At 51.0% G+C, this 25,866-nt stretch overlaps 9 protein-coding genes across 9 annotated transcripts; 6 read left to right on the forward strand and 3 right to left on the reverse strand.

Annotated features, from left to right (window-relative positions):
* Window positions 1-186: 186 nt before the first annotated feature.
* Window positions 187-1,793, reverse strand: AKAW2_50858A (terpene synthase family protein; the record flags this gene model as incomplete). The annotated part of the gene is made up of 10 exons (XM_041690722.1): window positions 187-292; window positions 347-564; window positions 623-656; window positions 704-793; window positions 846-1,002; window positions 1,058-1,070; window positions 1,128-1,285; window positions 1,340-1,358; window positions 1,431-1,557; window positions 1,618-1,793. The coding sequence occupies 10 exons, from the start codon at window positions 1,791-1,793 to the stop codon at window positions 187-189; spliced, it is 1,098 nt and encodes a 365-aa protein (XP_041544279.1).
* Window positions 1,794-3,036: 1,243 nt separating this feature from the next.
* On the forward strand, window positions 3,037-4,581 carry AKAW2_50859S (oxygenase MpaB family protein; the record flags this gene model as incomplete). The annotated part of the gene is made up of 3 exons (XM_041690724.1): window positions 3,037-3,438; window positions 3,498-4,226; window positions 4,279-4,581. The coding sequence occupies 3 exons, from the start codon at window positions 3,037-3,039 to the stop codon at window positions 4,579-4,581; spliced, it is 1,434 nt and encodes a 477-aa protein (XP_041544280.1).
* A 3,860-nt stretch (window positions 4,582-8,441) lies between these two features.
* Window positions 8,442-9,657, forward strand: VAS2 (AP-1 complex subunit sigma; the record flags this gene model as incomplete). Its single annotated transcript, XM_041690725.1, has 5 exons — window positions 8,442-8,452; window positions 8,512-8,545; window positions 8,616-8,733; window positions 8,837-9,111; window positions 9,610-9,657. The coding sequence occupies 5 exons, from the start codon at window positions 8,442-8,444 to the stop codon at window positions 9,655-9,657; spliced, it is 486 nt and encodes a 161-aa protein (XP_041544281.1).
* A 571-nt stretch (window positions 9,658-10,228) lies between these two features.
* MAF1 (RNA polymerase III-inhibiting protein MAF1) lies at window positions 10,229-11,293 on the forward strand (the record flags this gene model as incomplete). Its single annotated transcript, XM_041690726.1, has 2 exons — window positions 10,229-10,234; window positions 10,313-11,293. 2 exons carry the CDS (start codon window positions 10,229-10,231, stop codon window positions 11,291-11,293), a joined length of 987 nt encoding a protein of 328 aa, XP_041544282.1.
* A 629-nt stretch (window positions 11,294-11,922) lies between these two features.
* On the forward strand, window positions 11,923-14,351 carry AKAW2_50862S (uncharacterized protein; the record flags this gene model as incomplete). Its single annotated transcript, XM_041690727.1, has 3 exons — window positions 11,923-11,979; window positions 12,111-12,953; window positions 13,035-14,351. 3 exons carry the CDS (start codon window positions 11,923-11,925, stop codon window positions 14,349-14,351), a joined length of 2,217 nt encoding a protein of 738 aa, XP_041544283.1.
* A 481-nt stretch (window positions 14,352-14,832) lies between these two features.
* Window positions 14,833-16,260, reverse strand: AKAW2_50863A (uncharacterized protein; the record flags this gene model as incomplete). The annotated part of the gene is made up of 3 exons (XM_041690728.1): window positions 14,833-15,350; window positions 15,426-16,016; window positions 16,170-16,260. The coding sequence occupies 3 exons, from the start codon at window positions 16,258-16,260 to the stop codon at window positions 14,833-14,835; spliced, it is 1,200 nt and encodes a 399-aa protein (XP_041544284.1).
* Window positions 16,261-16,631: 371 nt separating this feature from the next.
* Window positions 16,632-17,159, forward strand: AKAW2_50865S (uncharacterized protein; the record flags this gene model as incomplete). The annotated part of the gene is made up of 1 exon (XM_041690729.1): window positions 16,632-17,159. One exon carries the CDS (start codon window positions 16,632-16,634, stop codon window positions 17,157-17,159), a length of 528 nt encoding a protein of 175 aa, XP_041544285.1.
* An 815-nt stretch (window positions 17,160-17,974) lies between these two features.
* On the reverse strand, window positions 17,975-22,524 carry AKAW2_50864A (putative protein kinase; the record flags this gene model as incomplete). Its single annotated transcript, XM_041690730.1, has 3 exons — window positions 17,975-22,016; window positions 22,154-22,334; window positions 22,419-22,524. The coding sequence occupies 3 exons, from the start codon at window positions 22,522-22,524 to the stop codon at window positions 17,975-17,977; spliced, it is 4,329 nt and encodes a 1,442-aa protein (XP_041544286.1).
* A 1,066-nt stretch (window positions 22,525-23,590) lies between these two features.
* AKAW2_50866S (PEX28-32 family peroxisomal membrane protein) lies at window positions 23,591-25,341 on the forward strand (the record flags this gene model as incomplete). Its single annotated transcript, XM_041690731.1, has 3 exons — window positions 23,591-23,751; window positions 23,827-23,967; window positions 24,024-25,341. 3 exons carry the CDS (start codon window positions 23,591-23,593, stop codon window positions 25,339-25,341), a joined length of 1,620 nt encoding a protein of 539 aa, XP_041544287.1.
* Window positions 25,342-25,866: the final 525 nt, after the last annotated feature.

Genomic DNA, 25,866 nt, shown 5'->3' on the forward strand with positions numbered 1-25,866 from the left:
ATTATCGCCAATGCTAACCGGATTGCAAACAAACAATTACCATGTCCATATTGAGTACCCACGCTGAAAACCAATTACCCGCAACATAGACAAACGCCATTGAATAACCTGGGTAATAAGAAAATTGTCACCATCAAACGCGCAAACACCTTGAAAACACAGACTCGATCAAGGACTAGCCGCTGTCTACGCCATGGACAGCTTAAAGTCGGCGTTATTGCTTCGCACCGTCACAATTCCGGTCTTTCGCACTTGGTCGTTTGCTTTCCCAAAGTATCGACCCGATCGGAAGCTATGGCATTATCGTCAGTATTCTGGGTAACAATGATCATTACTCAGCACCTACCTCCAGTGGAGATTGGCGCGAACGACATTCTGCACGCCTCGGATATATTCCTGAACGTCTGCGTCGATTCGCTCCCCCCAGGTTGGCAGTGCCGCCAAAGCAAGGTACCAGTCTCGGTATCGCTCAATGAGCATTTCACCCACATGGTTAAATGCCACCTGCGCTGGCATGCCATTATGACGGCAGATGGCCACTAAATTATGGCTTACACCTTCTTTCTGTATCCCTTTGTGAGTCGTGCGTGATAGAGCTTGTATTGGCAGGTAGAAAACTAACCTCTTCCTTGCAGTATGACAGTATGTCATTTTGCCTGGGATGCATTAGTTCAGTCATATGTGGGAGTTTGGGGCGGCATACAGTAATACAAGGTCAGTACCGATCCTCTCTATCTCCTGGATGCTTTTGCATTCAAAAACATGATCTGGGATGTCTAGTTTGTGGGCATATCTGCAATCCCGGAGTCAGTGCTGATCACAGGCCAGCAGAAGTGATGACATACTCTACTAAAGCGAAGAGGGGCGAAACGCCTGCAGACTGTCTGCGCAGAGACAGCATCTCTTCAAGCGAGGGCAATTCCCCCTTGGAGCATGAGCGTACTTGGGCCATGCATCCCGTGCAGTAGTCATTCATGGCACGTGCAAACCTGCGACGAATTCCTTAGACAATGTTAGCAGATGTCCTAGAGTATGTGGGAAGTTCAGCGCTACATACCGATAGGTTGAGCCTACAATACCGTTAGACGTCAATGAGAACTCCCAGGACAGTATACTGATCAACGTACCTGAGTGATTCGATGCCATACTGAGTTGTGCACCTGTACTATGGGGTAGTCTGAGAGCACTGGTCTCTGCCCAGTTTCGTCGGCCATGCCTGCTCGCAAATCCTCAACAAGCACTTGGGCCCGTTCCGGATCATCCTTGAGGCTTCCATTATCGAAGACTAGAATCAAAGCTCAGCTATCATACACATGCATTCCGAAAGAATGGTGCTTACGGTCATCAAAAGGGAACACCTGCTCGACAACATCGGTTTAGATTTAGTCAGTGGACCTTCATGTGGTGTCAATCATGGGCAATGAACGCACCCAGTTTCCCCAATCGATAACTGTCCGCAACTCCTCGGGCTCAGCATCTGGAGCTGCTATGGAGCAGAAATAAGCGAAGTCCGTCTTTTGTAGTCGCCTTTGGCTTCTTTCATCGAAGTAACATTCTCTATTATGACGGTGGTCTAGTTAGAGAAAGGTCATGCCGACATTGGGGGGTCATATGCACCTTGAGATCCATGCTTCTGACAGCTCTTTCACACACTTATAGTGTCGGTTTACTGTTGGTTCGCCTGACAAGAACAACACGAACATTTCGGGGAGGCGGATGGAGAGAGAAGTATCTCGCCGGGGTGCCTTGACCGTAGGCGAAGATACACTCTGCTGGACTCTTGTGACGGCCATGTTCAACTGACACGAACTGTGATGGTTTAAACGCAATCGGGAGGAAAGTAATGAATCGGTCGCTGTTTATATGAAAGCAATGTGGATCAGGACAGCACGTCTACAGGTGCCAGTGCATGGTACTTTATATACAGACGAATGCTACGACCTACTTTTGGAACCGTACGAATGGCCAGGATGATCCTACAACTGACCTCCCTGTTCAAGGCCCAGACTTCGGGCTTTGGTGACGACCTGGGCCCACAGGATCGTCCAGCCTCAGAATATCGTTTCCCGGTATTCGAATTTCAATGGCGCCAAACAAAAGGATTAAGGTTTCCCATCGATAACATGCAAAACCCGGAAGTTAGAAAAAAATAATGGCCTCTGTTATACATCAATTTAGGTCTGCAAAAGTCTAGCGCTACTCAGCCCGAGGAGCTAGTGCCTGGGGGTTCTCCGCCGCCGGAGCTGAAGGCTTCTCACGAGCAATGGTCAGTCGTCCACCAAAGCGCGGTATGAGTTTGACGATCCCTGCCCGAATACGTCTAGAGCACCCATTTGGGGCCTCAGGATCTTGACTTTTGATCGGCCCGGAAGCCGGATCTCTCCCCGGTTTCCGGGATTTAGCACGGTCTCCCCATCTTATTCTTGGAAACCTCTCCCGGGAGATTGGCTACCCTGCATGCTAGGACGATTGGGCATCATGACAACGGGGCCCAAGAACATTGATTAGCGCCTCCAGGTCTGAGAGCTGGTACAGCTTGTTGCTTTTTCCCTTGCCCTTGATTTTCTCGCCGGCCTGTCCATTCAGTACCGGTCTGGCCATGGTGGGAACGAGCACATCTGATCGTGATCATACCATTGGGCCACTCTGCTGGGGCGCCGCAGTGGGTCCCACGAGGTGTCTCGCCTCGCAGCCACGGGACTGGGCTCGAACATCCGCCCGGAGCACGATGCATCGTTAGTAGCTTTCACTAGACATAATGTCCCAAAAGGACGGGTGAACGTGAGGGGTGGCCCAGAACCCAATTGCTTTTGTCAGGTAACACTGGCGGAAGGCAGGTCCGGTACATGGAGTGGCCACTGTTGGCTCTCAGCTCCATGAGCTCTATAGTTTGTCGATTCCTAGCTTGGTATCCTGGATTGCGGTATAAAATGCGGGTGAAAGGCGCAATGGTCCGACTATCAATCGCTAGGCATTGGCCTATTAGACACCTTATTGCACTCAATATTTGCAAGCATTGCTCGTTGATTCTTCGATATGGTCTCCTCTCTACACCCACAGGTTGGTGACAGAATCAGTAGCTGGGGCTACTCCTTCTCCTGGACAAAAGACCATCTCTCCAGGGAAGAGTTAGAGCCATTGCGCCAGCAGTATGATAGCTCTGCGGCTAACGCGCTGGAGAGGCTACAAGCAATTCGGGCTACCCTGATGGAAGAAAGCAAAACAAAGGGGACAAGCGCACCACCTAATGATCTTTACGTCCTCTTACGGGACCACCGGGGGGATGACGGTGTCCTGGCTAAGTTCTGGACCGAAGTGAACACTGTTCCTGAATGGGTGGATTGGGAGCAGCTACAACGCGGCCAGCAATTCTTCTATCGCTATGCCATTGCCAATATTGTGGGGTTCGCTTTGCAAGGGTTTGTGGCGGAAAACTCGGTATGTTCTTAACTGTACAACTATAGACAAGAGACGAGGGATCTAATGATGCTCATCAGGCGGCACCTGGGGTCGTCGAGGTCCTTGTCCGAACGGGGGGCTTCTCCACCCGTATGCTTTTGGGCAGGTTGCTCGAAACCTTCCAGTGGCTGATCCAAGTCACCCATTGTATCGAATCAATTCGCCCCGGCGGCGAAGGGCACATTGCCAGCGTCCGGGTCAGACTGCTCCATGCCTCCGTCCGCCAACGCATCGTTCAGCTCTGTCGAACCAGGCCGGACTACTTTGATCTGGCACGCTTTGGAGTACCGGTGAATACCCTGGACTCGATCCACTCCATCAGCACCTTTTGTTGCAATCCTATGTGGCTTCAACTACCCAAGTTTGGCATCCAGCCTACTCCGGATGAGGTCAAGGACTATATTGCGCTCTTCCGGTACCTGGGCTTTCTCCTTGGAACGCCCACATCGTATTTTGAAACGGTGGAGCGGAGTAAATGCACTATGGAAAGCCTTCTGGCGCACGAGCTCCGTACCACTGATACGTCGCGAACGGTGGCGTTTAACTTTGTGGAATGCGTGACGAACTTGCCAGGGCCATTCAAGGTCTCCAAGGGATTCATCGAAGCGGGCAGTCGGTGGATCAATGGCGACGAGCTGTGTGATGAACTGGAACTTGGCAAACCAGGACTCCTGTTCTATCTGGCGTTTTGTGGGTATTGTGCACTAGTGGTAGCTATGGCGTGGGTCCAGCGGCTATTTCTCAGTCTGGATGAACTACTGATTGCTGTAAGGTGGAATCTTATCTTGATCAGTGTGCACGGTTACTGACTCTGTACAGGGGTTCCGAAGTTTGCTGTATGGTGGAGTGGTCCAGCGAAAGTCGCGCACTCGTTTCGAGTTCAGATATGTGCCCCGACTCGGGAAGCAGACAGGGAAAGAAGCATACAGGGGTGGTGATGCGGCTACGACAAAGGCTTCCTGGGTTGCTCACCCGGTGTGGACGATACCCACAAAATGCCTGGGAGTGGGCCTCTTTGAGATGGTGCTTCTCGTGATACTTGGTGTTTCTGGAGTGGTGATAGTGGGAGGTGCGCTCGGAGTCATGCAGGGTATGCATAGGTATTACAAGACGCATGCATAACATGCTGGACGGTGATGACGGGTTCATGCGAGATGATTTGACTATAACTATGTTGATATTGACATTTATGAGAACAACAACAATAATAGAATTGACTAAGATTATGATATATACCCCAGTTCATTTCTCCATTGAGTGTCCTACATGTAACGAAAGGGTTAGTATGAGTAGTAAAAGTGAAGCTGCCGTGTGATTTCGCAGGGATTTGATCAATGCAGGTGACCAAATTGGCCAAGTCGAAACTCCCAACAAAGGAACCCTTGACCGGCACGACCGTGCCCTCAACAGGGCAGAAGAAATACCTAGTTAGATACTTTGGGCCAAAACTAGTACTTACTGACTAAAGTTACTGAATGACTGATTGATTGATCGCTGGCCCAAAGCTAAGGATTGCGCTAAGAGAAAATCCGTGGGGTAAGATCCCTGCTACTTGCATCTGGCGGTAGATCCGTTTCGATGAATGTCTCTGCTCCAAAAAGGACAAGAAAAAAGCAAAAATCTAGACTATGCGCCGGTCCTTCAGCGCTTCCCGGTTTTCGTCAGACTGAAGCGAGAAAAAGAAAGAAGGAAAAAGCAAGCCTACAATTCCTCCGGTAAATCGCCATCTCTTCCGCTCCCGAGATTAAAAAAAAAATGAAAAAAATGAAAAAAGACGATGTATCAATTCCATCATCCTGGTTGTGCCCGATGAAATACGTACTACGGACTGGTACTTTTCCACCATCCCCCATCGTTTACGAAAGATACTACTACTAACTTACCCACCGGTCTATTAAGTACTTACTTTACTTGGTTTGGTTTTCTTTCCTCGAGGGAAATGAGGCGCGCTAAAGAAGGCCCGATCCACTCGGAAACTTAATCCCCCTCGTGCTGCTACTGCTACTGCTGCTACTGTTGTTTTGCGTGGTTTTGTGTCTGTGTCTGTGTCTGTTTCTGTTTCTCATCCACCAAATAGAAAAGTACAATCTGAGGGCTCGTTTGGAGATTCCTTCCGGGAGTGATTATGATGATGATGTATACTTTCAACAAGTACTATGACTGACTTCGCCTCAATTTCAGTCCTATTATTCAGTGAATGCATCTGTCACCGACTCCCGGAATAGGGATTGATATCATATAGTACTATGTTGACAAAGTACTATACTCTCTACACCGGTACTCTTCATCATCTCCTCTTCTGTCTCCACTTTGTTTATCGGTCTGTTCTGTGGCAATTCCTTTCTTGGGAACCAGAATTTGCCCCCAAAGTACGATGTACTTCGTTTCATCGGTTCTAGGCTGTATGGAAGTAAGTAGGTTCACTAAGTACCTACCTAACTTACATACTACAAAGTATCTATCTAACTATACTTATCGGAGGTGTTGCCTATCTTGGATAGTATGTAAATTCCATCCATCCATCCATCCATTCGTTTAGTTAGCCTCGGGTAGAGGCTTATCCCTCGTTCAATTTCCTTTTCCTCTATCCCGGATATGATCGTTGCCGAGATGAACTTACGATTTAGTTACGAACTACAGTAGTACTAGGTATTTCCGGAGTCTTGGGAATGGGTGGGTGGCCCTAATCTGCCGCCCGCACGATTGAGTTATGGTGGCTGTGTGTGTGTGGCGCATTGGTGATCCTCGCTTTTTTTTTTTCCTTTTTTTCCCTTAATGTCGTATGGTGGTCTTTTTTGTGTGGGAGTGTTCATGAAGGTGGTGTGTGGGAAGGTTGGAGGTGTTTTGTGATCCGTGCGGTGTGGATGTTAAGTAGTCTGGTTGATGGGATGATGATGATAAGATGGGATGAACCTTGTTGCTTTGTTGAGTGGGGGGAAGGGGGGTGTGATTGATCTCAAAGTTAGAGAATATGAGGCTTACTGTTCATACTAGTATACTAGTATATTGCTAAGTAAGGAATAGGTGAAGCATGGATGGTGTAGGTGGCTACAGGGGTTCATTGTAGACGGATGCGGAAACAAAGGATTTAGTATTGAGTATAGATGGGTGATGATTCATGCACGAGATAACCGATAACAGTATGATTCGGACAAAGGGGAATAGTAAATTGGAAATTAGTAGCCGGGCAAGTATAGGATGTGCCAAGTTGAGTGTTGACTTGATTCAGACACACTTCCACTTCTTTTCCCCCTTTATTTATTTATTTTTTATGTAGTTGAGTTAGTAGTTCATATCCTGGATTACACCGCAAAAAACTCTCGGCACTGACCTACTTCCTTCAGTCATATCTATAATATCATGTATGTATCTCCTTATGGCAAGTCAGTTACTTTGCAAGTACTTGGGTATCCCCTGTCAAGTTTCCCAAGTTCAAGTCACAATAGTTTGGGGAGCCAAGAGCCAGAGAACGTGTCACTTTCATATTGATTGGGGGCTTTTTTCTTGTTCGGTCGACGACCATCTCGGGACCCATTTCTAGTCCAGACTCCCCGTCCAGGATATCCCTGACAAAGAAGGGCATGTCGGAAGGGATCACTGATTACTGTCTTGGGACGCGTACAGATATGGTCCCATTCTTTTCCTCTCATTTCTTTTTTCTTTTTCCTTCTCTGTTTCTTCTTTCGGTATTTTGTTCCGTATGTTGCGTATGTGTGTGTGTGTGTCTGAACTATGCATCTTGCACATAGATACTACTAAAGCAGTAGTAGACTTTAGGGCGAGGATAGAAGTGGATACTCAACAACCACCACCACCAGACAAAGAGATGTTTCGCTGTGATCATGATCGTGATAGTGTACATAGTAGTGTGTGATCTGACTGACAGCTGCCAGTTGGCCTGAATGACTGATGGGTCGGGCCGAGTGGAGTCATTTCTTTCTTTGTTTCTTTCTTTTTATCTTTCTTGCTTGCTTGACTTGGTCGTTATTGTGCGACATGCCTGGTTTGGGGATGTTGCAGGATTGCTCTTTCCCTTCTTGGGGTGAGTACATGTTTCTTTGTTCGAATTGTGCAGGGTTTAGGAAGTGTGCTGTACTAGAGTGTTGTGGTTATGGTTATGGTTATGGTTATGGAATGGAATCAGTGGTAGGTAGTAGTAGATAGTAGATGCCAGTTAGGGTAGAAAGTGTATTGGTGGATTAAGGTGAGGCTGAAATATATGCTAGCATTGTTTGCTACGGAGTAGTAGTTATTAGTGATAATATACATTCCTATTCCTACAAGGGAGCAGGGAACTGCCACTTACTATCCAGTAGTACTGGATGTGATTACCACACTACTAGGGTATGCTGAGATACTGAGCACATCTTACCATGAGCATCCTTTAGTGTCTATCTACCTTCTAGTTAATCCTCTACAGTAAGTTACGCTGGAAAACCATGCCCCGAAGGTGTCGTCCATATCGCTGACTACTGTTCCATAGGTGCTTGGGTATCTACCATTATCAAGAGAATGTCCCTCTCGATAGAATAGCCCTTGGACTAGAGTAGCTTTTTCAGACTCGCCATTATTGCCTCTTTACGAGCATCATGACTCATTGTTTTGTTGTGAGGCTGAAGTACTTGAATACATAAGAGCTTGGTGACGGTTTGTTTGGAGTCCCTCATCGGATGTGGTGGTCGAAATGGTTGATGCACTTCAATTTCTTGAAAGCCTATTCCGGAGTTAAAGACTCTTCTTCCATTTAATCAATTATCTGGTTTAATCTCTCCCTCTCCATCATCTATTTGTAGCAGCACACAAGTAGACACAGAACAGGAAGAAACAGTGAAGACGGCGGGGCAACAACACCAGGGCGGCCCGTGCAAAGAATTTCTCCAGAGCTCGGCCGGCTCTCCCTCTTCCTCCCACAACTTCCCTCGTGGCCTTTCTGCCTCTCTACCCCCCTTTTCTCATCCCCACTATCAAATATCTTTCGCACAATGGCAATCCAGTGAGTCCCTCATCGGCTACTGAATTGGCCGGAAATGCGCTAACCTCTCATTTCCCCAGCTACTTGATTCTCCTGTCGAGGCAGGGCAAAGTGGTTCGTTTCGTGGCCCACCCAACTCTGTGACCTGGCTGGAAGCGGAGACTAACACAACAAAATTTCCCAGCGCCTTGCCAAATGGTTCACCACTCTCTCTCCCAAGGAGAAGGCCAAGATCATCAAGGATGTGACCCAGCTGGTTCTGTCGCGTCGCACCCGCATGTGCAATTTCCTCGAATACAAAGGTTCGTCCGAATCATTTCCACCCCTCACTTGGATACTCCCCCGCAGCTCGCCCACTACCCCGATCGGACTGCATCTGACTTTCTTCTTCGTCGTCGTCGCCAGACACCAAGGTCGTTTACCGTCGCTATGCCTCCCTCTTCTTCATCGCCGGTTGTGCATCCACCGATAACGAATTGATCACCCTCGAGGTCGTGCATCGTTACGTCGAGCAGATGGACAAGTACTACGGCAATGTGTGCGAGCTGGATATCATCTTCAACTTCCAAAAGGCATACTTCATCCTTGATGAGCTGTTGCTGGCGGGAGAAATGCAGGAGAGCAGCAAGAAAAATGTGTTGAGGTGCATCAGCCAGCAGGACAGTCTGGAAGACATGGAGGTAAGTCGATAGCGTCTATTGCTTCACAACACCCAGCACCCCCTATTTGGAACATGAGCACGGAACACCTGTCTTTGGAGCGTCCAATTGCTACGTTTCTTTTTTCCGGCCCGCCCCTTTTTATACCTGCGAGGTTCCGACATCATGATCAATTCCTGCGGCAACCTCCTTGTCCTCCTCCCCACAACATCGTTTCCCTCCGCCCTGCCCTGCCCCCTCAACCAATCACTTCATCTCAGCGAGCCATACCATCATCTTCTGTCGACGTCAGCTAATGCCGCCTCAGGTTGAGGAAGACGTGGTCACGAAGATTATGTAGACGCCTCTCCGGCCCGCGAGCGTTTCTTTGTTGTTTATACTGTTTGGGATGTTCGTTTCTGTTTCTGGGGCAAGCTGGACTGCTATACATACTGGCGTTGGACGTACATAAGCGTTGTGTTCTACTGTCTCGCGACTTTGTTGCCAAGAACTAATTAATACCACCATGACTACATTCAGGATTCCAAGGAAGTCGTCAATCATTTAGCCAAGGAAGGGCTCCTGTGAGGGGATTCACAGAATGGACGGATCATCCGGGAGAATAATGGATGATTCCGCACTTTGCCTCATTATCTGGGCTGGTTGGCCATCCTTGGTTCAGCGCGCAACCCGTGAGGTGGGTGCGTGATATCACTGGCCCGACCTGCGCCACGTGACTGGGGGCTCCCCCCTCGGGGCGCAGCGCGCATCCCCCATCCCCCCCAAGACCAGTCGTCGCTCTATCGCGCTGTCCATCTCCCATTCCTTCCCTGAGTCTTCTTCCATCTCCTTCCGTCTCATCTGCATCTGATATGGCGACTTGGCTCTCCATACTCACCTATTAACTCACCCATTCTTCGCTCCTGTGCTGCCACCGTAGCAACGGTTCCACTCGCCAGCTCATTCACTCTTATCGCCGGATTCGTGACGTCTCAGGAGACAACGGCCCCGGTTTATTCGAACCCAACTGCTGCGACAATTGCTCTGATCTGCTTGTCGCATCACCTTGAGTCTTGATCACCGACCACGGTGTTCTCCGCTTATCTATCATCACGCCTTATCGTAATCAGCGACTGCTACACCGCAACTCTGGCTGAAGATGAAGGTATGCAATCTAGCCCTATTACGCCGCTGCAGCCTCCCCTAGAGTGGCCTGATACTTACCGTGCCTGTTCTTTTCTAGTTTCTTCCTTTGCCCGAGTTCGAAGACGTGACGAGTTCTCTCAATTTCGACACTGCCGATTGTCACATTGTTGGGGGATGCGATCTGTACACTACAAAGGCTGCTCGAGCCGATCGGAAATTGTACAAGAACATTGAACAGTCGCTTGAGTCTCAATATGAATCGGTTCTCCGTCTGTCAGCTTCGCTGTCACCTCCCAACGCATCGGACGCGGCCGCCTCGCTCAACCTGTCCCGGTCGAGTCCTTTCGGTCCCCTGAGCGACCACTCCAGTCGACGAACATTTGCCTATTTGATCGCGACATTAAATGCCAGTCATCCGGATTATGACTTCTCCCATGTGCTGCGCCCATCAGACTTTCATCGTGAACGGAATCTGAAAAGGGTCATGAACACGATCGATTCAACATTGTTCAATCTTCGGCCACGCGAGGCCATTGATCTGACACCTCCATCCCCTGTGACGATATCGGGTTCCTACAATGCGGGCGCATCTTCTACGTGGGGGCCGAGAATGTGGAGGGTGATCGATGAACATATGTCTCTGAAGGAGTGCTCCCTCTATTCGTTTTCGCCGGATGAGGATCCGTCGGATGCGGACGATGGAGCAATCTGGAGTCTTCATTACTTCTTTTTCAACCGACTACGGAAACGCGTCTGTTATCTGTATCTACGAGCGATCCCAATCCTGAGCCACACGCCCAGCGAGGGACTTGCCACGCCGACAACGAAGAGAACGTACGACGACGGATACTTGACACCGGAACTTGGCTCGAGCAAGCGGGCCCGCTACTGGCTAGGCGAGGGTATTGAACTCGAGAGCGAAAGCGACGAGGAAGCCAGTGGGTCGAAACCGGCGCATCCAGTCGTGGACGAATACGACCACTACCTGCTCAGCGATGAGGAGTTTCGCTCCCGATCGGGCAGCAAGGGCACCGTTCGGGCCATGAGCGAGGAAATCGCCGACTCGATGGAGGTCTAATCCTCCCCTCCCTTCTGCCTTACCTGTTTATTCTTCCATTTCAACCAACCCGGCCCTTCTTGTTGCCATGGGCCGTTTGTTCAGTTGCTTGTTCTCGTTTGGTTTTGACTGCTCGGCGTAATTGTGTTCTTGTCTGCTGCATTCAACCTGCATTTGCACCGGCTAGGGGCGTTATACTCGGCAACCGGAAGGAAGGGAAGGAAAGCCCCTAATTGTAATTGAACGGCTGTTGGTCTAATGATGATGATGACGACGAACGACGTGCTGCGTCACGGCAATCCGATGCGGCGCTCAAGGGCAGGTTCCACAACGGCGGGCGTTGTCATTCTTCTGTTTCCTTCCTGTATTTATTACAAATTGACATTTCACTCTCTGAATTTGATCCGCTACGAGTAGACAGAAGAAATAGCTATTTATAGATCAGACCAGCTATTCAGTAATCAAACAGTATGAGTAGTGAAAGACCAGCGACTTGGTGTTCCCCGATTGGTCCGTGCACCGCGGCGGCCAAAGCTGTCCTCCGATCCGACTATCACCAAGTAGACCATCTATCATCGTCAACAAGCAACCTTCAGAACACACTACCCATTCCACTTCCCCCGCACGCGCATTTCCGCAATTTTTACACAATGGCGGATGACGAAGAGCGCATCAAGGCTGAGAAGCTAGCTGCCGCGAAGAAAAGGGTAAGCATATCCCTTATGAATGCACATTAGCTACCTACCTACCCCGGCCCGTGTATCTGTCCTTAGTCTATCTATTGGAACAGCACACTCAAGCGCAGCGCGAACATATTACTAATGGAATGAGTTTATAGGTAGCCCAGCTCCAAAAACAGAAAAAGAAAGCAAACAAGAAAGCCGCCAGCGTCGATACCTCCAAAGATACTACCCCCGCTGCTGCTGCTGAGTCCTCAGAACCAGCCAAGGAAGATGCGCCCGCGGCGTCGTCTCCGGAACCGGCGCCTGCACCGGCCACAGAAAAGGAGGGAGGGGAGGAAGGTGCTAGTGCTGCGCCGGAGGTAGAGGAGACACAGACAGAGAAGGCGACAGAGCCAGAAACGAAGACAGAACCTCCAGCCGAAACCACCACATCGGAGGAGAAAACAGAGAAGAGTGAAGACAAGGAACAAGAACAACCCCAGGAGGAGAAGAAAGAAACCGAAGCCCCCGCAGCAGCAGCAGCAGAAGAAGAAGGGACTGAGCCCATGCCCGATGCACCCACGTCGCCGGGTCCCGAAACCCCCGCGCAACCCGCCATGAAGCCCGAGTCATCCGGAAGAGCGTCAGCGCACGGTCGACAGCCCTCTCTATCTATCCAGTCGAAGATGCGGTCATCGTCGTTCCGGAAGGGGTCCGTGTCGCAGGGGAGCAGTGGGTCGCCGTCGCCGGCGGCGAGTGCGATGCTGAAGTCGCCTTCGTTGCCGCCATTGAGCGCGGATGGCGAGGCGGTGCAGGAAGTGTATCGGAAACAGTCGACGCGGATTGAGGAGTTGGAGAAGGATAATAAGCGGTTGGAGAAGGAGTTGGAGGAGGGGAAGGGACGGTGGAAGAAGACGGAGGAGCAGTTGGAGGATCTCCGGGAGGCTAGTGTGGATGTTGCGGAGTTGAAGGTGAAGTTGCAGGATGCGGAGGCGAAGGTGGGGGAGATTGAGGAGTTGGTGAGTTGACCTTTTATCTCTACATGGTTCTGAAGGGCTTTATCGGGGACTTCTAAGACTAACGGTCTACTGGGTGTGTAGAAAGCAGAAATCGCATCCCTCCAGAGACAAAACTCACATCTGCAAACCCGCACGCATCGAAGCACCGCCAGCGTCTCTGTGCCCGGTCCCTCGGAGTCTCCCCCAGCGGACCTGGTGCAGCAATTAGAATCCAAGTCCGCGACGATCGAAGCGATGGAACTGGAGATCTCAAACCTGCGCGCACAGCTCGCATCGAGCAGCGCACACGAGGCCCAAATAGCAGCTCTCGAAGAGAAGCTCTCCGGCAGTGAATCCGCGCTCGAGAAAGCCCAGCGCGAGCTAACCGACACCAAGAGCGCGCTGACCCGCGCCTCAGAAAAGGCCGTCAAAGAGGGCGTGGACAAGACCTCCACAGAGACACTAATCAAGAACCTCCAGCGCGAGCTCGAAGAGCTCAAACAAGAGAAGACCACAACAGACAGAAAAGTCGAGACCCTCGAAAAGAAGCTCGAAGCCATGGGCAACCTACACAAGGAATCCGAAGCTCGGCATCAAACCCGTCTGCGCGAGACCGAGAAGATCGAAAAAGAAGCCGCAGTGCTCCGCAAACGACTCGCAGACGTAGAGAACGAGAACCTCCGTCTCAAAGAAGAACAAGAATCCCTCCGTAAACGACACGCCACCGACCACGGCAGCGCCGGCGCCGACGATGACGCCCTCGACGAACTCGAAGACGAAGAACGCTCCCGTCTGCACCGCCGCATCCGCGACCTCGAAGGCGAAGTCTTCGACCTCCGCCGCGGCATCTGGAAAGAACGTCGCGAGGAACTTGCCCATCACCTCCACTCCCCGGACACCCCCTTCCCCCATCCATCCTCACCATCTGCCGCCACAGCAGCAGCAGCAGCAAACACCTTCGACGACGTCGACCTCATCGGCGGAACCCCCGACCACGCCCGTCGCCGCAGCATGGCCGCCAACAACCACAAGTCCCAACAGCAACAACAACACTCCTCCTTCTCAACCGTCCTATCCTCCGGACTCGCCGCCTTCACCGGCGGAAACTCCTTCTACGGTGGAGGCAGTGGTAGCGGTAGTAGTGCTACCCGCGGCCGCGCTTCCTCAACCCAGCAGCACCATCAGCCCGCCACACGGGGCAGTCTGGAGCTCCTCTCCGAGGAGAACTTCGATGATGAGTTCGACGAGGCGGAGTTTGCGCGCGCACAGGCTGAAGAGGAGGCGCGGAAGAGGGTCGAATGGGTACGCGAGATTAAGAAGAAGCTTAGGGATTGGCATGGTTGGCGGTTGGATTTGGTCGATAGTAGGGCTGGCGCTGAGGGGGCGGGGGTGGGTATGGGAGAGATTTTTCAGATTTAGATTCCTTTCCCCCCCCCCATTTCCCTTCCGGTTTAGTTAGTTTATTCTAGTTTTGTTTATTCTATGGGAATGATACCGTGGGTTGCGGGGATAGGGTGAATTGGTTTTGCGTTGATGAGGGTTAGTTAGTTAGTTTGTTTATGTCGCTCATCATGGTATAGGTTACCGGGATGGAGACATGCACTGTGAGTATAGATGATGGATACTTGTATAAGTGCCCCAATGTTAGTAGGACGAGGTCATATGAACGGGTACTTTCTTTCGATATGCTAGTTTCCGGAATACAAGACAGATGGTAAACGAGAAGTACAATATGCAACGCAAAACACATATCTCTTTATCTAACTATTCAGTTTTCCCTCGTATTCTCACAAGAGATATACACAATTCGAGACAAGGACGTAGACTTAGACAAAAGATGATAATGCTAATGACAAAAATTGATGATGATGATGATGATGATGATGATGATGGAGATAATCTAATCCTCCGCATAGTGCTTCCCCGTAAGCACACCCTCTGACTTTCCTCTACCCCGTTTCCGGTTCACCAGTTCTCCAACCCACCCGGAGATCTGATAGATCCAACCGCCCGTGACCATGACTCCCGACACGGTGTTGACGAGTCTGATCAGCAGCGAGAGGAAGCTCGTCCGCTCTTCGCTGATCATCAACAGGATCGGCTCGATGTTGTACTTGAAGAAGATGCCGGGGATGAAGTAGGGATTCTCGGGCAGCTCCTGGGCTTGGGTGGTGGCAGCGTATTGGTTGGTGAAGACGAGGTTCCTGTTCCTGTTGGTGGCGATGAGATCGGGGTGGTTGGTGTAGGTGTCGAGGGCGCTGGCGCCCTTGGAGTAGAGGGTAGGGACGACGGAGAGGAAGTATTGGTACTTGTAGTAGTGGGTTTCGGTGGTGGCGATGGTTTTATCGAGCGGGTTGAGGAGAGTAGGGTAGTGAGGGCCGAAGGAGAGTTCGGTGACCATGTGGGAGAAGTTGAAGACTGGGATTATATTAATTGACTGCGTTTCATTTCTTGAATGTGTGTGGATGGGAGATTGAATGAGTGAGAGCGTACCTCCATGATCCAGATGTTCTCCAAAGTTCCTGTAGCCATGCCCGCGAGCCGTAATGTGGAAGTCACCCTGGACCTTGTTGCCCTCCAGGCTGCCGTAGATGCGACATGAGTCGACGGTATCGCCGCGCCTCAGCCTGGGTCCCTTGGCGAACTTCCGGCGCGGGTTCTTCCTCACTTCACCGAGGACGTGGTGGACGTGTGCATCGGCTTCGCGGGCGGAAATCCGGTCCGAGTCTTCCTGGCTGAGGGTTTGGTATTCATGGACGCCGCCGGAGGTTTCGCGGTTGCGCTTGTCCATCCAGAGCTTCCAGCTGGTGCGCTCGCGTTGGAGCAGGTCGCCGGCGAGGATGCGGTCGCCAGAGGCATCTTGGATGTTGACGTCGAGGGTGTCGCAGGGCATGCGGACAACGAGGTCAAGGTTCAGTTGTAGGTCATGGCCGACACCCTTTTCGACGCTGAAGTGGTGGTTCTCGGAGCCGTTGAGCCAGGTGCGGAATTCTGAGAAGGTGAAGACTGTGCAAATGACGAGAATGAGGACGGTCCATTGTCCTCCGCGGCGGGATGGAGCAGTGTATGAGGGTTTTGTCTTGGCTGGATGAACAATGCGATGGTTAGTTCGAGGTGTAGCTGGCTGGTATGGACCGGCAGTATATCCATGCGCGGCTGTTTACTACAAGGCTTGGGCCATAGTAAACGGATGATTGTGGACATTGAAATGATCCATGAGTACGGAGCTCAACGTACGAAAAGCGTCAAATGTCTTCAGGCCGCCCTGCAGCCCAGACTTCTCCCCGAATGCATCCTCGTCGAGGCCGTGCGATGCGAAGCCATTCATCACGAATGCGTGTCGCGAAGTGTATAACAATTCAACCGATCAAGGCATGAATAGAGGGAGGATAGAAGAGAATGAAAGGAAGGACAGAGTGTAAGTTCGATGAGGATATAGGGAGCGACAATCAATGGAGCTCAAAGCTCTCGTATGGAGGCCGAGGAAAGCAAGAGGAAGAGAGGGGAGCGGCGGAGGGATTGGCGAAAGGAAGCCGAAAGGCCAAGTAGTCCGGATTCCCCTTCAGTTGTTGATTCTTTCTCCGCAATTCCCCTTCCCGCCCTTATCGATAAGCCTTGATCATCCTCCGTGAACCATAGACTACTAGCTAGTAACTAACTAACAACTAGTATCATAAGAACGATAACTGCATACCAAACATGCTAAACTTCCAAATCATCCACTTCATTCCCCCGTCTCGCGAAGCAATCATCCTCAACAGCCCAGTACATAGCATCACCGCAGTACCTCACACCCAGACCACCGGCACCAACCACTGGTGTCTCTATCTCGCAACATCAGATACAACCTCCGTCTGCATTGATTGCCAGCCAAGTCATACAGTCCCAAGCACAGTCCTCCATGGTGGCTCCAAAGGATTCATAGCTATTTCAGAGCTTCCATATCTATGGGCACCGGATGCCCAGGCCCAGTTCAAGCTCAATGTTCCTCCAAACCTGAAGGTCAAGGACGTCTATAATCTCCTCATCCAAAATGACCGCCACAAATACGAATTCGACTCTGCAGGTGTCGGATGCAGGTATTGGGTTACGGACCAGCTTGGTCTGCTTCAGCATCAGGGGTTACTTGTCAATCCCGAGGACGTAACGGCTGCGAAGACTGGAATCGTACTGTTGTGGCCAGATCAGACACCTCTGCCGCTTGACCAGGGGGCTTATTATCAGTGAGGGCTTAGCTATAGCCTGGAGAACGTAATTCATATCAAGAACTAATATTGGTACTCCGATCAATACTGACCCATACAAGCAGTCACTATTGTATACCCATGATAGCATCGTTTCCCGCTGGTTAAAGCTGGGAATAGACAACGGCGGGACTGTAACCAATACTAGTAGATAACATCACTACAGAAAACACGAATCCACAGGCGATATGCACGGTATGTATGCCTATATGGTCTAAGTCATAACATCACGATCCTCCACCACTGGCACCATTCGTGTCACTGCCATATCTATGATGAGGGGAGGCCAAAGAATAAGAGACAACTGTACAGATGCTATCCACGCATCATCATCACATTTACCCAGACCCGCCCATGAACACGGAACACCGGCCATCAGGACCCGATCAGGAAGGAAGAAAAAGAGATAGAGATAAGAAAGGCATATAAGGGGGGAAAGAGTGACAAAGGAAACAAATGCAGGAAGGGGAGTAGACAGCTCCCAGGGTCATGACAGGATTGGAGAACAACATGCTCGGAAAAGGGCTCTAAAATCGAAATGCAAATCATACGGAAGGCATGCAGATGCTCAATTAAGGGTATACCACGAACCCCTTGGACGTCCACCACTCGGGGCCCATAACGGTTCAAAATCAATCATGACAACGGGAGACAGAACCGCCGATGCTTCCACCCGTTTATGCAACCTTTAAAACAAAACAAGAAACAATTATTATTACAAATATGCAAGAAGTGAAAATGGGGAGGGATGCGAAGCCGTATGATACTGCCCACTTCATTTCGTCCTCTGTATGCACGTTAATGACCGGCTCGGGGCGTTTCGTCGGGCTCTTCGGCACTTACCAGGCTGGTCGCAGCCGCCGCCGTCGCGAGGTCTGGCTTGCCACTAATACTCCGGGCTGCAACGCGAGGTAGCGCTGAGCCAGGAGTACTGGTAGTGCTAATGCTAGTCCCTCGTTTGGCGGGCGTCGACGGTGGTAGTCCACTCACAGTCGAATGGCGTTTACCCGCAGGTAGCTTGACTGGAGAGGTTCCCGAAGCATCCCGGTTGCGGATCAGCGTGCCGGATTTGAGGCTGGTCACCGGAGGTTCCGGCAGAGGCCGGCCGGCAGAAGGGTGAGAAGACGTCGTTGCCCGCTTCGCAGGAGATTGCGTCGTCAGTGTATAGGTTCTTGCTCGGGACGGCATCTTCACCCCCGTAATGAATTCGTGCCTCAATGCGTCCTGTGGACTCATACGGCGGCTGGGATCCCATCGAAGACAACGGGAAATGAAGTCGAGGAATGCCTCATCGTCACATTTCAGGACCTGCTTGAGCTCCTTGGAGCTGGGACGACGTCGTCGACCCTTGGAAGAGACTGTAAGTCTCGGCTTGCCCAGTGAGTCAAAGAAGAGTTTCTTCCGAGTGCTTTTCTCAATCAAGTGCTTCTCTGGAGGTCCGAAGACCTCCATGATGCAAGCAAGCTGTTCCTGCTCGTTCTCTCCGGGGAAGATGGGGTATCCGGTAAAAAGCTCTGCCAGAATACAACCAACACTCCACATATCGATGGGCATACCGTACGACATGCCGAGGATGACTTCCGGGGAACGGTAGAATCGACTCTGAATATAAGTGTACACCTTCTCATTCTCAAAGCAGCTGGATCCAAAATCGATGACTCGGATCTCAGAGCTCATGGGATGCACGAGGAGGATGTTTTCTGGCTTGAGATCACAGTGAATTACCTTCTTGTTGTGTAGAAGCACCAGTGTACCCAGCATCTGCTTGGTAAAGCGACGAATCAGTTTGAGAGAGAATCCCTTGAAGTCGTGTGCCTTGATAAACTCGTAGAGATTCATGCCGAGCAGCTCAGTCGAGATGCAAAGATGGCCGCGAAAGTAGAAGCTTTGGGTGAAGTTCACAACGCTGTGTTTACGATGAGGATCCCATTCCTTCAGCTTCTGAAGAAGATTGACCTCAATCAACGCTTGCTGATGGAACCTCTTCTTATTGCGGATAATCTTCACGGCAACCAAGCCGCCTGTCTTGTGATCGATGCATCTCACCACTTGACCAAAACTACCCTTGCCCAGAACATCAATAACCTCGTATCGGTAGGCCAAATGGTCTCCAATAACAATATTATAGTCGCCACGGTCGTCATCGTAGCCAAAGTTCGCTTGCGCAGTCAGATCACCAACATGCTTTTTCGCATTCTGGGTCCCGCAAAAGTAGATATCCTTGAAGTCGATGATCTCTCCACGCTCGAAGATGTTCAGACTGGCGACCCGCAGAGCCTGGGCCGGACTGACACGCTCCTTGGGACTGGCTTTGCGGCGCAAGTCATCCAGATTCCTAGCCGCGGTCTCAAAATCTTTACGCTTGCTGCCAAGCCGTCGCATTTCCTCATCAGCCACGCGTATATCGGCGTCTACATTAGACTCCGTGGGAACTGACGTGGCCCCGACACTCGACTTGGCCGAGCTAATAATCTTGTGTACAGGCGATAAGATCGACGCCGCTGAGCGGTGCGCTACCACATCACTATCGCCTGACTCATTGGAAGGACTTGGCTCCAGCGCGAGGCTCTGGTCGCTGCTGAAGCTAGGGTTCCTCATCGGCTGGTTGGTAGCGGTAGACATCGATGCTTGTCGCCGTGACTTGAGATAGGACGGCTTGAGTGATGGGCTAGAGGTACTCGCTGTTGACATATTACTCCAAGTTGCAGAGGCTGGGAGCTTCGGTGGGGGCATCTTTTCATGTTTTATAGGGTCGCCATTTGACTCGGGCCCCTGCTGGGGCTTGGAACTGCTGCGATTCCGAGTGAAGGTGATCTTACTGCGGAGGGAGGAGGCCGACACGCTGTTATTGTCGGGGTCAGAAGGGGTCGAAAGCTGACTGATGGTCTCGGCATTGGAAGAGAAGGCGGATGATCGTGTTTGGGGACGAGGCCCGGTGAGCTTGTGAGACTGAGTCACCTTGGGAGAGCAATCATCGGTAGCTTTAGTGCGCAAAGCTGTATAGTCGCTAGTGCTTTTCGGCAAGCTGTACGCGATGTATGGCGAAACGGTTCTTGTGCCGACAGAAATGTTGTCAAAAGCCGCCAGCGCACTAGAGCTGCTGGCCGTCCGAAGAGCCGCACTGCCTGATGATGTACTCAAGGCGAAATGCGACGTGCTACTTCTAGCCTGGGTAAGTGGCACTGCATCCTCATTGTCCTGTGGTGAGAAAAAGTTTGCCTTGGAGGCGGTTAACGGAGTACTGGGGGTTTTGGACAGAGTCTGTGCCGAAGGCGTGTAGGATTTGACGTCATCATCCCGGTCCTTCAACGCCTCGATCTTCGTCGTCATTGGGGTACCCAGAGGAAGTAAATTCAACGGCGGTAACTTTAAGGGCTGTAAACTCTTTTTCGCCAGCCCGGCGGATGGCTTGGCTTTCGCATCCGGTGTTTTCAAAGCTCGCTCGTCATTCGCTCCATGTGTATCATCTTCGGTCGCACTTGCTGTTTGATTCGTGTCTGAGTCTTGTTCTACTTTAGGCTTGGGTTCGACGTCCAAGTATAGACTTGGCTTTCGGGGGGTAACATAATTTGGTGGGTCAAAATCACCTTTGGGTGACTCGTACGCCTTTGGAATTGCAGGAACAGGCGGAACCTCCTCATCGGCCGCCGCATGTTCCATACGAGGCTTGGGGGTAGGCAAACGTGACGTGGATGAAGACTGAGATAGCCTGGTCTGCAATGAGCCCCCCGAGTTCCTTGCGGAGTTGTAGCTGGTGTTTGATGATAGAGATAAGCCAGAGCTATAAGATTTCCGATTTGGGTCAGGCGTAGTACGGGTTGACGAGGGGGTTACACTGGTCTTTCGAGGAATATGCGAAGGCGATTGCGCCGTGGACCTAGGACGAGTAGGCATGGGCTCTGTCTGAGTCGGAGGGGTAAACGGTGCTTGTTGCGCCGATGGCACCGTAGACATACGCTTAATTCGTCGCGCATCAGTGGGGCTTATGGTCCGAGCCCCTAAGCCAGTAGCATGTGGCGGCATGACCGAAACCCTTTTGGATGAAGATGATGGAGTTGCCATGGGAGCTGCCGCGTTCTTGACTGGAGTTCGAACAGCGTTTGTGGAACAAGAACGAGAATGCTCCGCAGGGCCAGATGCTGTCAGGTAGGTCTCTTGGGGTTCCCTCAATGGCGGTTGCAGCGACTTGGCTTTGATGCTCCGGGAAGTGCTCGAGAGCTTTGTGCCATCCTGTTGTCGGGCCGGTTCGAAATGCTGTGTCCTCGGACGCAGAAGGTTGCCCTGATCCATCTGTGTTGTGTCTGCACTGGCTTTTCGTGCTGACAGGCTTTGCCGTCTGCCTGTCCCGGTTGCCGAGAGAGAGCCAGGGCCGATGGACTTTCGAGGAGCGCGCGAAGTAGTTGTGGTTGTGGCTGTAGGTTGGGCAAGGCTCTGGCGACGGCTTCGAGCAGCCGTGGCCGAAGCTGGAGCTCGAGCCGAACCTGGTTCGATAGAACCGTTGACCAGGCTTTTCCTCCGCACGGAATTGCTCCTTGACCTAGTAGTCGTGCCATTATCGTTACTATTGTTCGGAAGCCTTGGCTCAAACCCAGCCCCGGCCTGTCCAGGAGTGGGAAAGTGACTGAGACTCGGCTCTGTTATGCTGTTTTGGAGATCGTCGAAATTGACGGGGGCGAGGAATTCTGTGCTGTCAGGAGGGGTTTGTTTGTTGTATTCGATTTTTGAGAAGTTACTTATGCTGGTAGATCGGAGGCTGATGCGGGAGTTGTTGCTCTGCGTCGAGTCGTTGGTGGAATCAATCGAAGAATGACCGGAATGAAAGAAGGAACCAGACATGTTGCTAAGACATCAAGATCAGCCCATCGTCACACATAGAGCTCTAGGAGTAAACTTGGCGCATAAACCAATAAAGAAAACGAATTGTTTGGGAAAGGGGGGCAACAATCCACCAGAAAGAGAAAAAGGAGGTCCAACTACCTTGTTCGCGAGGGATCCTGCGGTCGCGGGCCCTGCGGCACTTTCTGGTCTCGAATCGAGAGTCTCCTCTTGCTCATCACGCCAGTTCGGGTTCCAGCAGCGACTTTAGGGGAATGGAAGGCAGTATCTGATAGGAACGGGGTGGAGGCGTGTTTTTGCAATCGTCTGCGCGTAGTACCATCTGCTTCATTGATAGATAATGTTAACGTCTCGATATCTAGCCACCCGCAAACAGCCTGGATTCCATTTCCAAGTCAAGACTTACCTGCCGAGCTTGTATCATCAATGTGAGATGGGCTAGATGGCCTTGATTGTACCCTGCGCGATTGCCCCTTTCCTGGAGTTTGCTGGAAAGCTAGATTTTCCGACATCCTCAACTCCGACCGAGAAACAGCATCCGACGAACAAACGGGCAGGCAAGAGGATGGTAGCTCAGATTGGCGAAGGAATCGAAATGAGATCCCAATCGCAATGGCGTTCAGAAGTAAACGACTGCTTAGTATCTAAACCAAGCAGAACCTTTATCGACACCGTCGCGCGACCCATCGATAGTTGTTACCGGTCCATTGCGGGGATCAAGAACAGCGATCTCTGTTCCGGGATGTCGACGAGAAACCTGGGCAGCAAGTTAGACCGTCGAAAATCTCCCAGAAAGCGTTGACAGATGAGCCCAAGCGCCCTTTCCAGTTAAAAATATCAAAAGGAAAAACCAAGCGTGGGATTGCAGAGGAGAACTCTGGCCGAGGACAGGAGTTCTGGTAGACTTGGCGTTGGAGAGAAAGTTACGGGCGCATATACCTTAGCAACGGACGAAACCAGACAATAGGAACGGGGCGAGGGCAAATGTAGAAATACACCGAAGAGGTAAAATCGGCCGGTAGCAATCAGACAAAGAAATGAGTAACCCTCCCGGGGCCTGTTAGGAAGCGTAAGAGGATGAGGAAGTGGGAGAGGAAAATGGAGGAAGAAGACAAAGCGGTGGTAAACAACAATAATAATTCCTAGCCCAAAACGCTCTTTAACGTATCGCGAAACCAGTTGTGCCCCCCTGCTCCTTTTTGCTTCTACAAAAATGGGGCCCGGTGGGTTTGCAAACCACTCAAACACCGCTGGTTTTGCTGCTTAATGTTCTGTCGATCTTGTAACGTACCGTGCGTATGAGACGTATCATCTTTACCAGTTGGATACAGGTGGATACACAGTAGTTACTGAGTTTACTGCAATTACTGCAAGTTTCTTACCCGCCCGCCATACTGTCCATACCAGGCACTGACATTGGTGAGCCACCGATAAGCTCCCGCGGCTCTCTCTGCATGTGCTTCTCTCGGAGTTACCAACCAACCGAGCCACTGACTTTCTTCTCTCCTGAGTTGAACCGTCTATCATCAGACATGCCCCTTCGCCTCATGCGACTCGCATCACCTTGGATGGGGCATCATGGAAGATCACACTACGGACGCCCTCGTCAATCGTGACGAGCCTGTCCCGGTCATCGCCGCTGGGAAGCACAATGACGATGCCGAGCGATCAAAACCTGGAGTACTGAAGCGATCAGTGTCCAAGGCCGGTCGCTCTCTACAGGATAGGATCTTCTCCAAGTAGGTAAACTCTTAATAACTCCTTCTCATATCGATATCGTGTGAATTACCTTGGCTGACTGAGTCCGGAAACAGGATCTTGGAGCAAGTTATGCCCGTCGAAGATGTCGATGCTGAATCAGTGTCAGTCGGAGACAAGCCAATTGCCATCGATAGTAAACGGCCGGCGTTTAGTCTACCTCTGATGGCCAACAATTTCCGCCGATTCAATGCAAGGTAAAAGAGACTCTTCTCATTCTCTGGCTGATTCAAACGCTAAATTTCTTTGATAGGATTGGCATCGTTTTCCTGTTTCAAACCCGTGTGGAGCGCCTGCTCAGCTGGAAACAGACCTCCCACACAGTCTCCTTTCTCTTCATCTATTCCTTCATATGCCTAGATCCCCATCTTCTCGTCATTATTCCATTCGCCGTACTCTTGTTCTTTGTCATGGTGCCTGCATTCCTCGCACGCCACCCTCCACCTCCCTCGACATCCACTTCCAGCATCACCCCTTACTACTCATATGAAGGCCCAGCCCTTGCTCCTGCCAAAACCATCAAGCCAGCGTCGGAGACGTCTAAGGATTTCTTTCGGAATATGAGAGATTTGCAAAACTGCATGGCAGACTACTCCGATGTACATGATGCGACAGTTTCCGCGTTCGCGCCGTTGACAAACTTTTCCAATGAGAAACTTTCATCGACAGTATTTCTTACATGCATGCTAATGGCAGCTCTATTATTTTTAACCGCCCACCTACTCCCGTGGCGACTGATTCTCCTTGTTGGTGGCAATGCAGCCATTCTGTCAATGCACCCAAGCTTTCCAGACCTGGTACAGAGTCTTGCAGGGGATATGTTAGATCAGACAGCAGAAGAGGGTCCGGCAACGGATAGAAAAGGCCATGAATCATTCAACGTCAGCGGTGTGGCTATGCCTGCTTCGCCCTCAAAAGCCGTGTCATTGATGGAATCACTGGCCAATATCTCCTTGGACTCCTCCCCAGAGGAGCGGGAGGTTGAGGTATTCGAGATCCAATATCGCTCCCTTGCTCCTTATTCGGAATCGCAATGGGAGCATTTTCTCTTCAGTCCTATGCCTTACGATCCGCTCTCTCCCTCACGCATTGCCGGTGATCGTCCTAAGGGCTGTCGATTCTTCGAGGATGTCCAGCCACCCACTGGATGGGCGTGGAAAGGTAAGAAGTGGGAGTTAGATTTGGACTGTCGCGAGTGGGTTGTGGAGCGCATGATCACAGGAGTTGGCTTCGAGGTCTCCGGTAGTCCATCGGAAAGTGGCATGACCAGTGGCGAGATTGGTGGTTGGGTCTGGGACCTGCCTCCGGCCTCCAACAGATATGAAGAGGCAGTGTCTACGCTAGCATATGATGTCCTCGAGTCGTTAAACCCATCGAAAGGACATGATTCTAAGGGCAGAAAGAAAGGGAAAGAAAGGATCTCCCAAGATTATGAGGAGAAGGTGCACACCGGATCCCATGTAACGGGGGAATGGAGAAGGAGACGTTGGATTCGCATCGTGCACCGTGTCAGTTTACCAGCTGCCGATAAGTATGATCAAGCAGCTGAAGACGATACCCGCGATACATGATAACATGTACGATCGCTGAACGATACTGGCGATGAGATGTATCCATCGAATTGGGGATTATATTCAGATCAACATCGTACATGCCCAGAAGGGCGTTAAGCAAGTGGACATGTATAATCCGACCCACGCATACCAAGTTGCAATCAATCGCAGTCACAGGTCCACCCTGATACCGTACGATTACCAGGCTTGTGGCTAGCAGGAAGGCTCCACAGCATTGATGGATTCGCTTCGGGCACTATCGGACACTTATCGATTGTTGTTTTTTTTATTCTTGTACGCTACATACACACTGCAGGTTAATTAGTGGAGACACAAGGTAGACCTCTCCTTGTTGAAAATATCTTCACTCTATTTAGGATTAAATCTGGGTATCTGTAAAGACTTCTTTCATAGTAATAGTTGCCATGTGAAACCTGCCAGATGCTGGCACTAATGTGGGGAAGCGCCCGCATTTGGTTAAGTCCTGCCTAAGGCAGCAGGGTGTGTTTCGGAGGCAACGCCGATGATCCGCCGTTGCGATAA

Source organism: Aspergillus luchuensis, chromosome 5 (assembly GCF_016861625.1).
Source record: "Aspergillus luchuensis IFO 4308 DNA, chromosome 5, nearly complete sequence".
Lineage (NCBI taxonomy): Eukaryota > Fungi > Ascomycota > Eurotiomycetes > Eurotiales > Aspergillaceae > Aspergillus > Aspergillus luchuensis.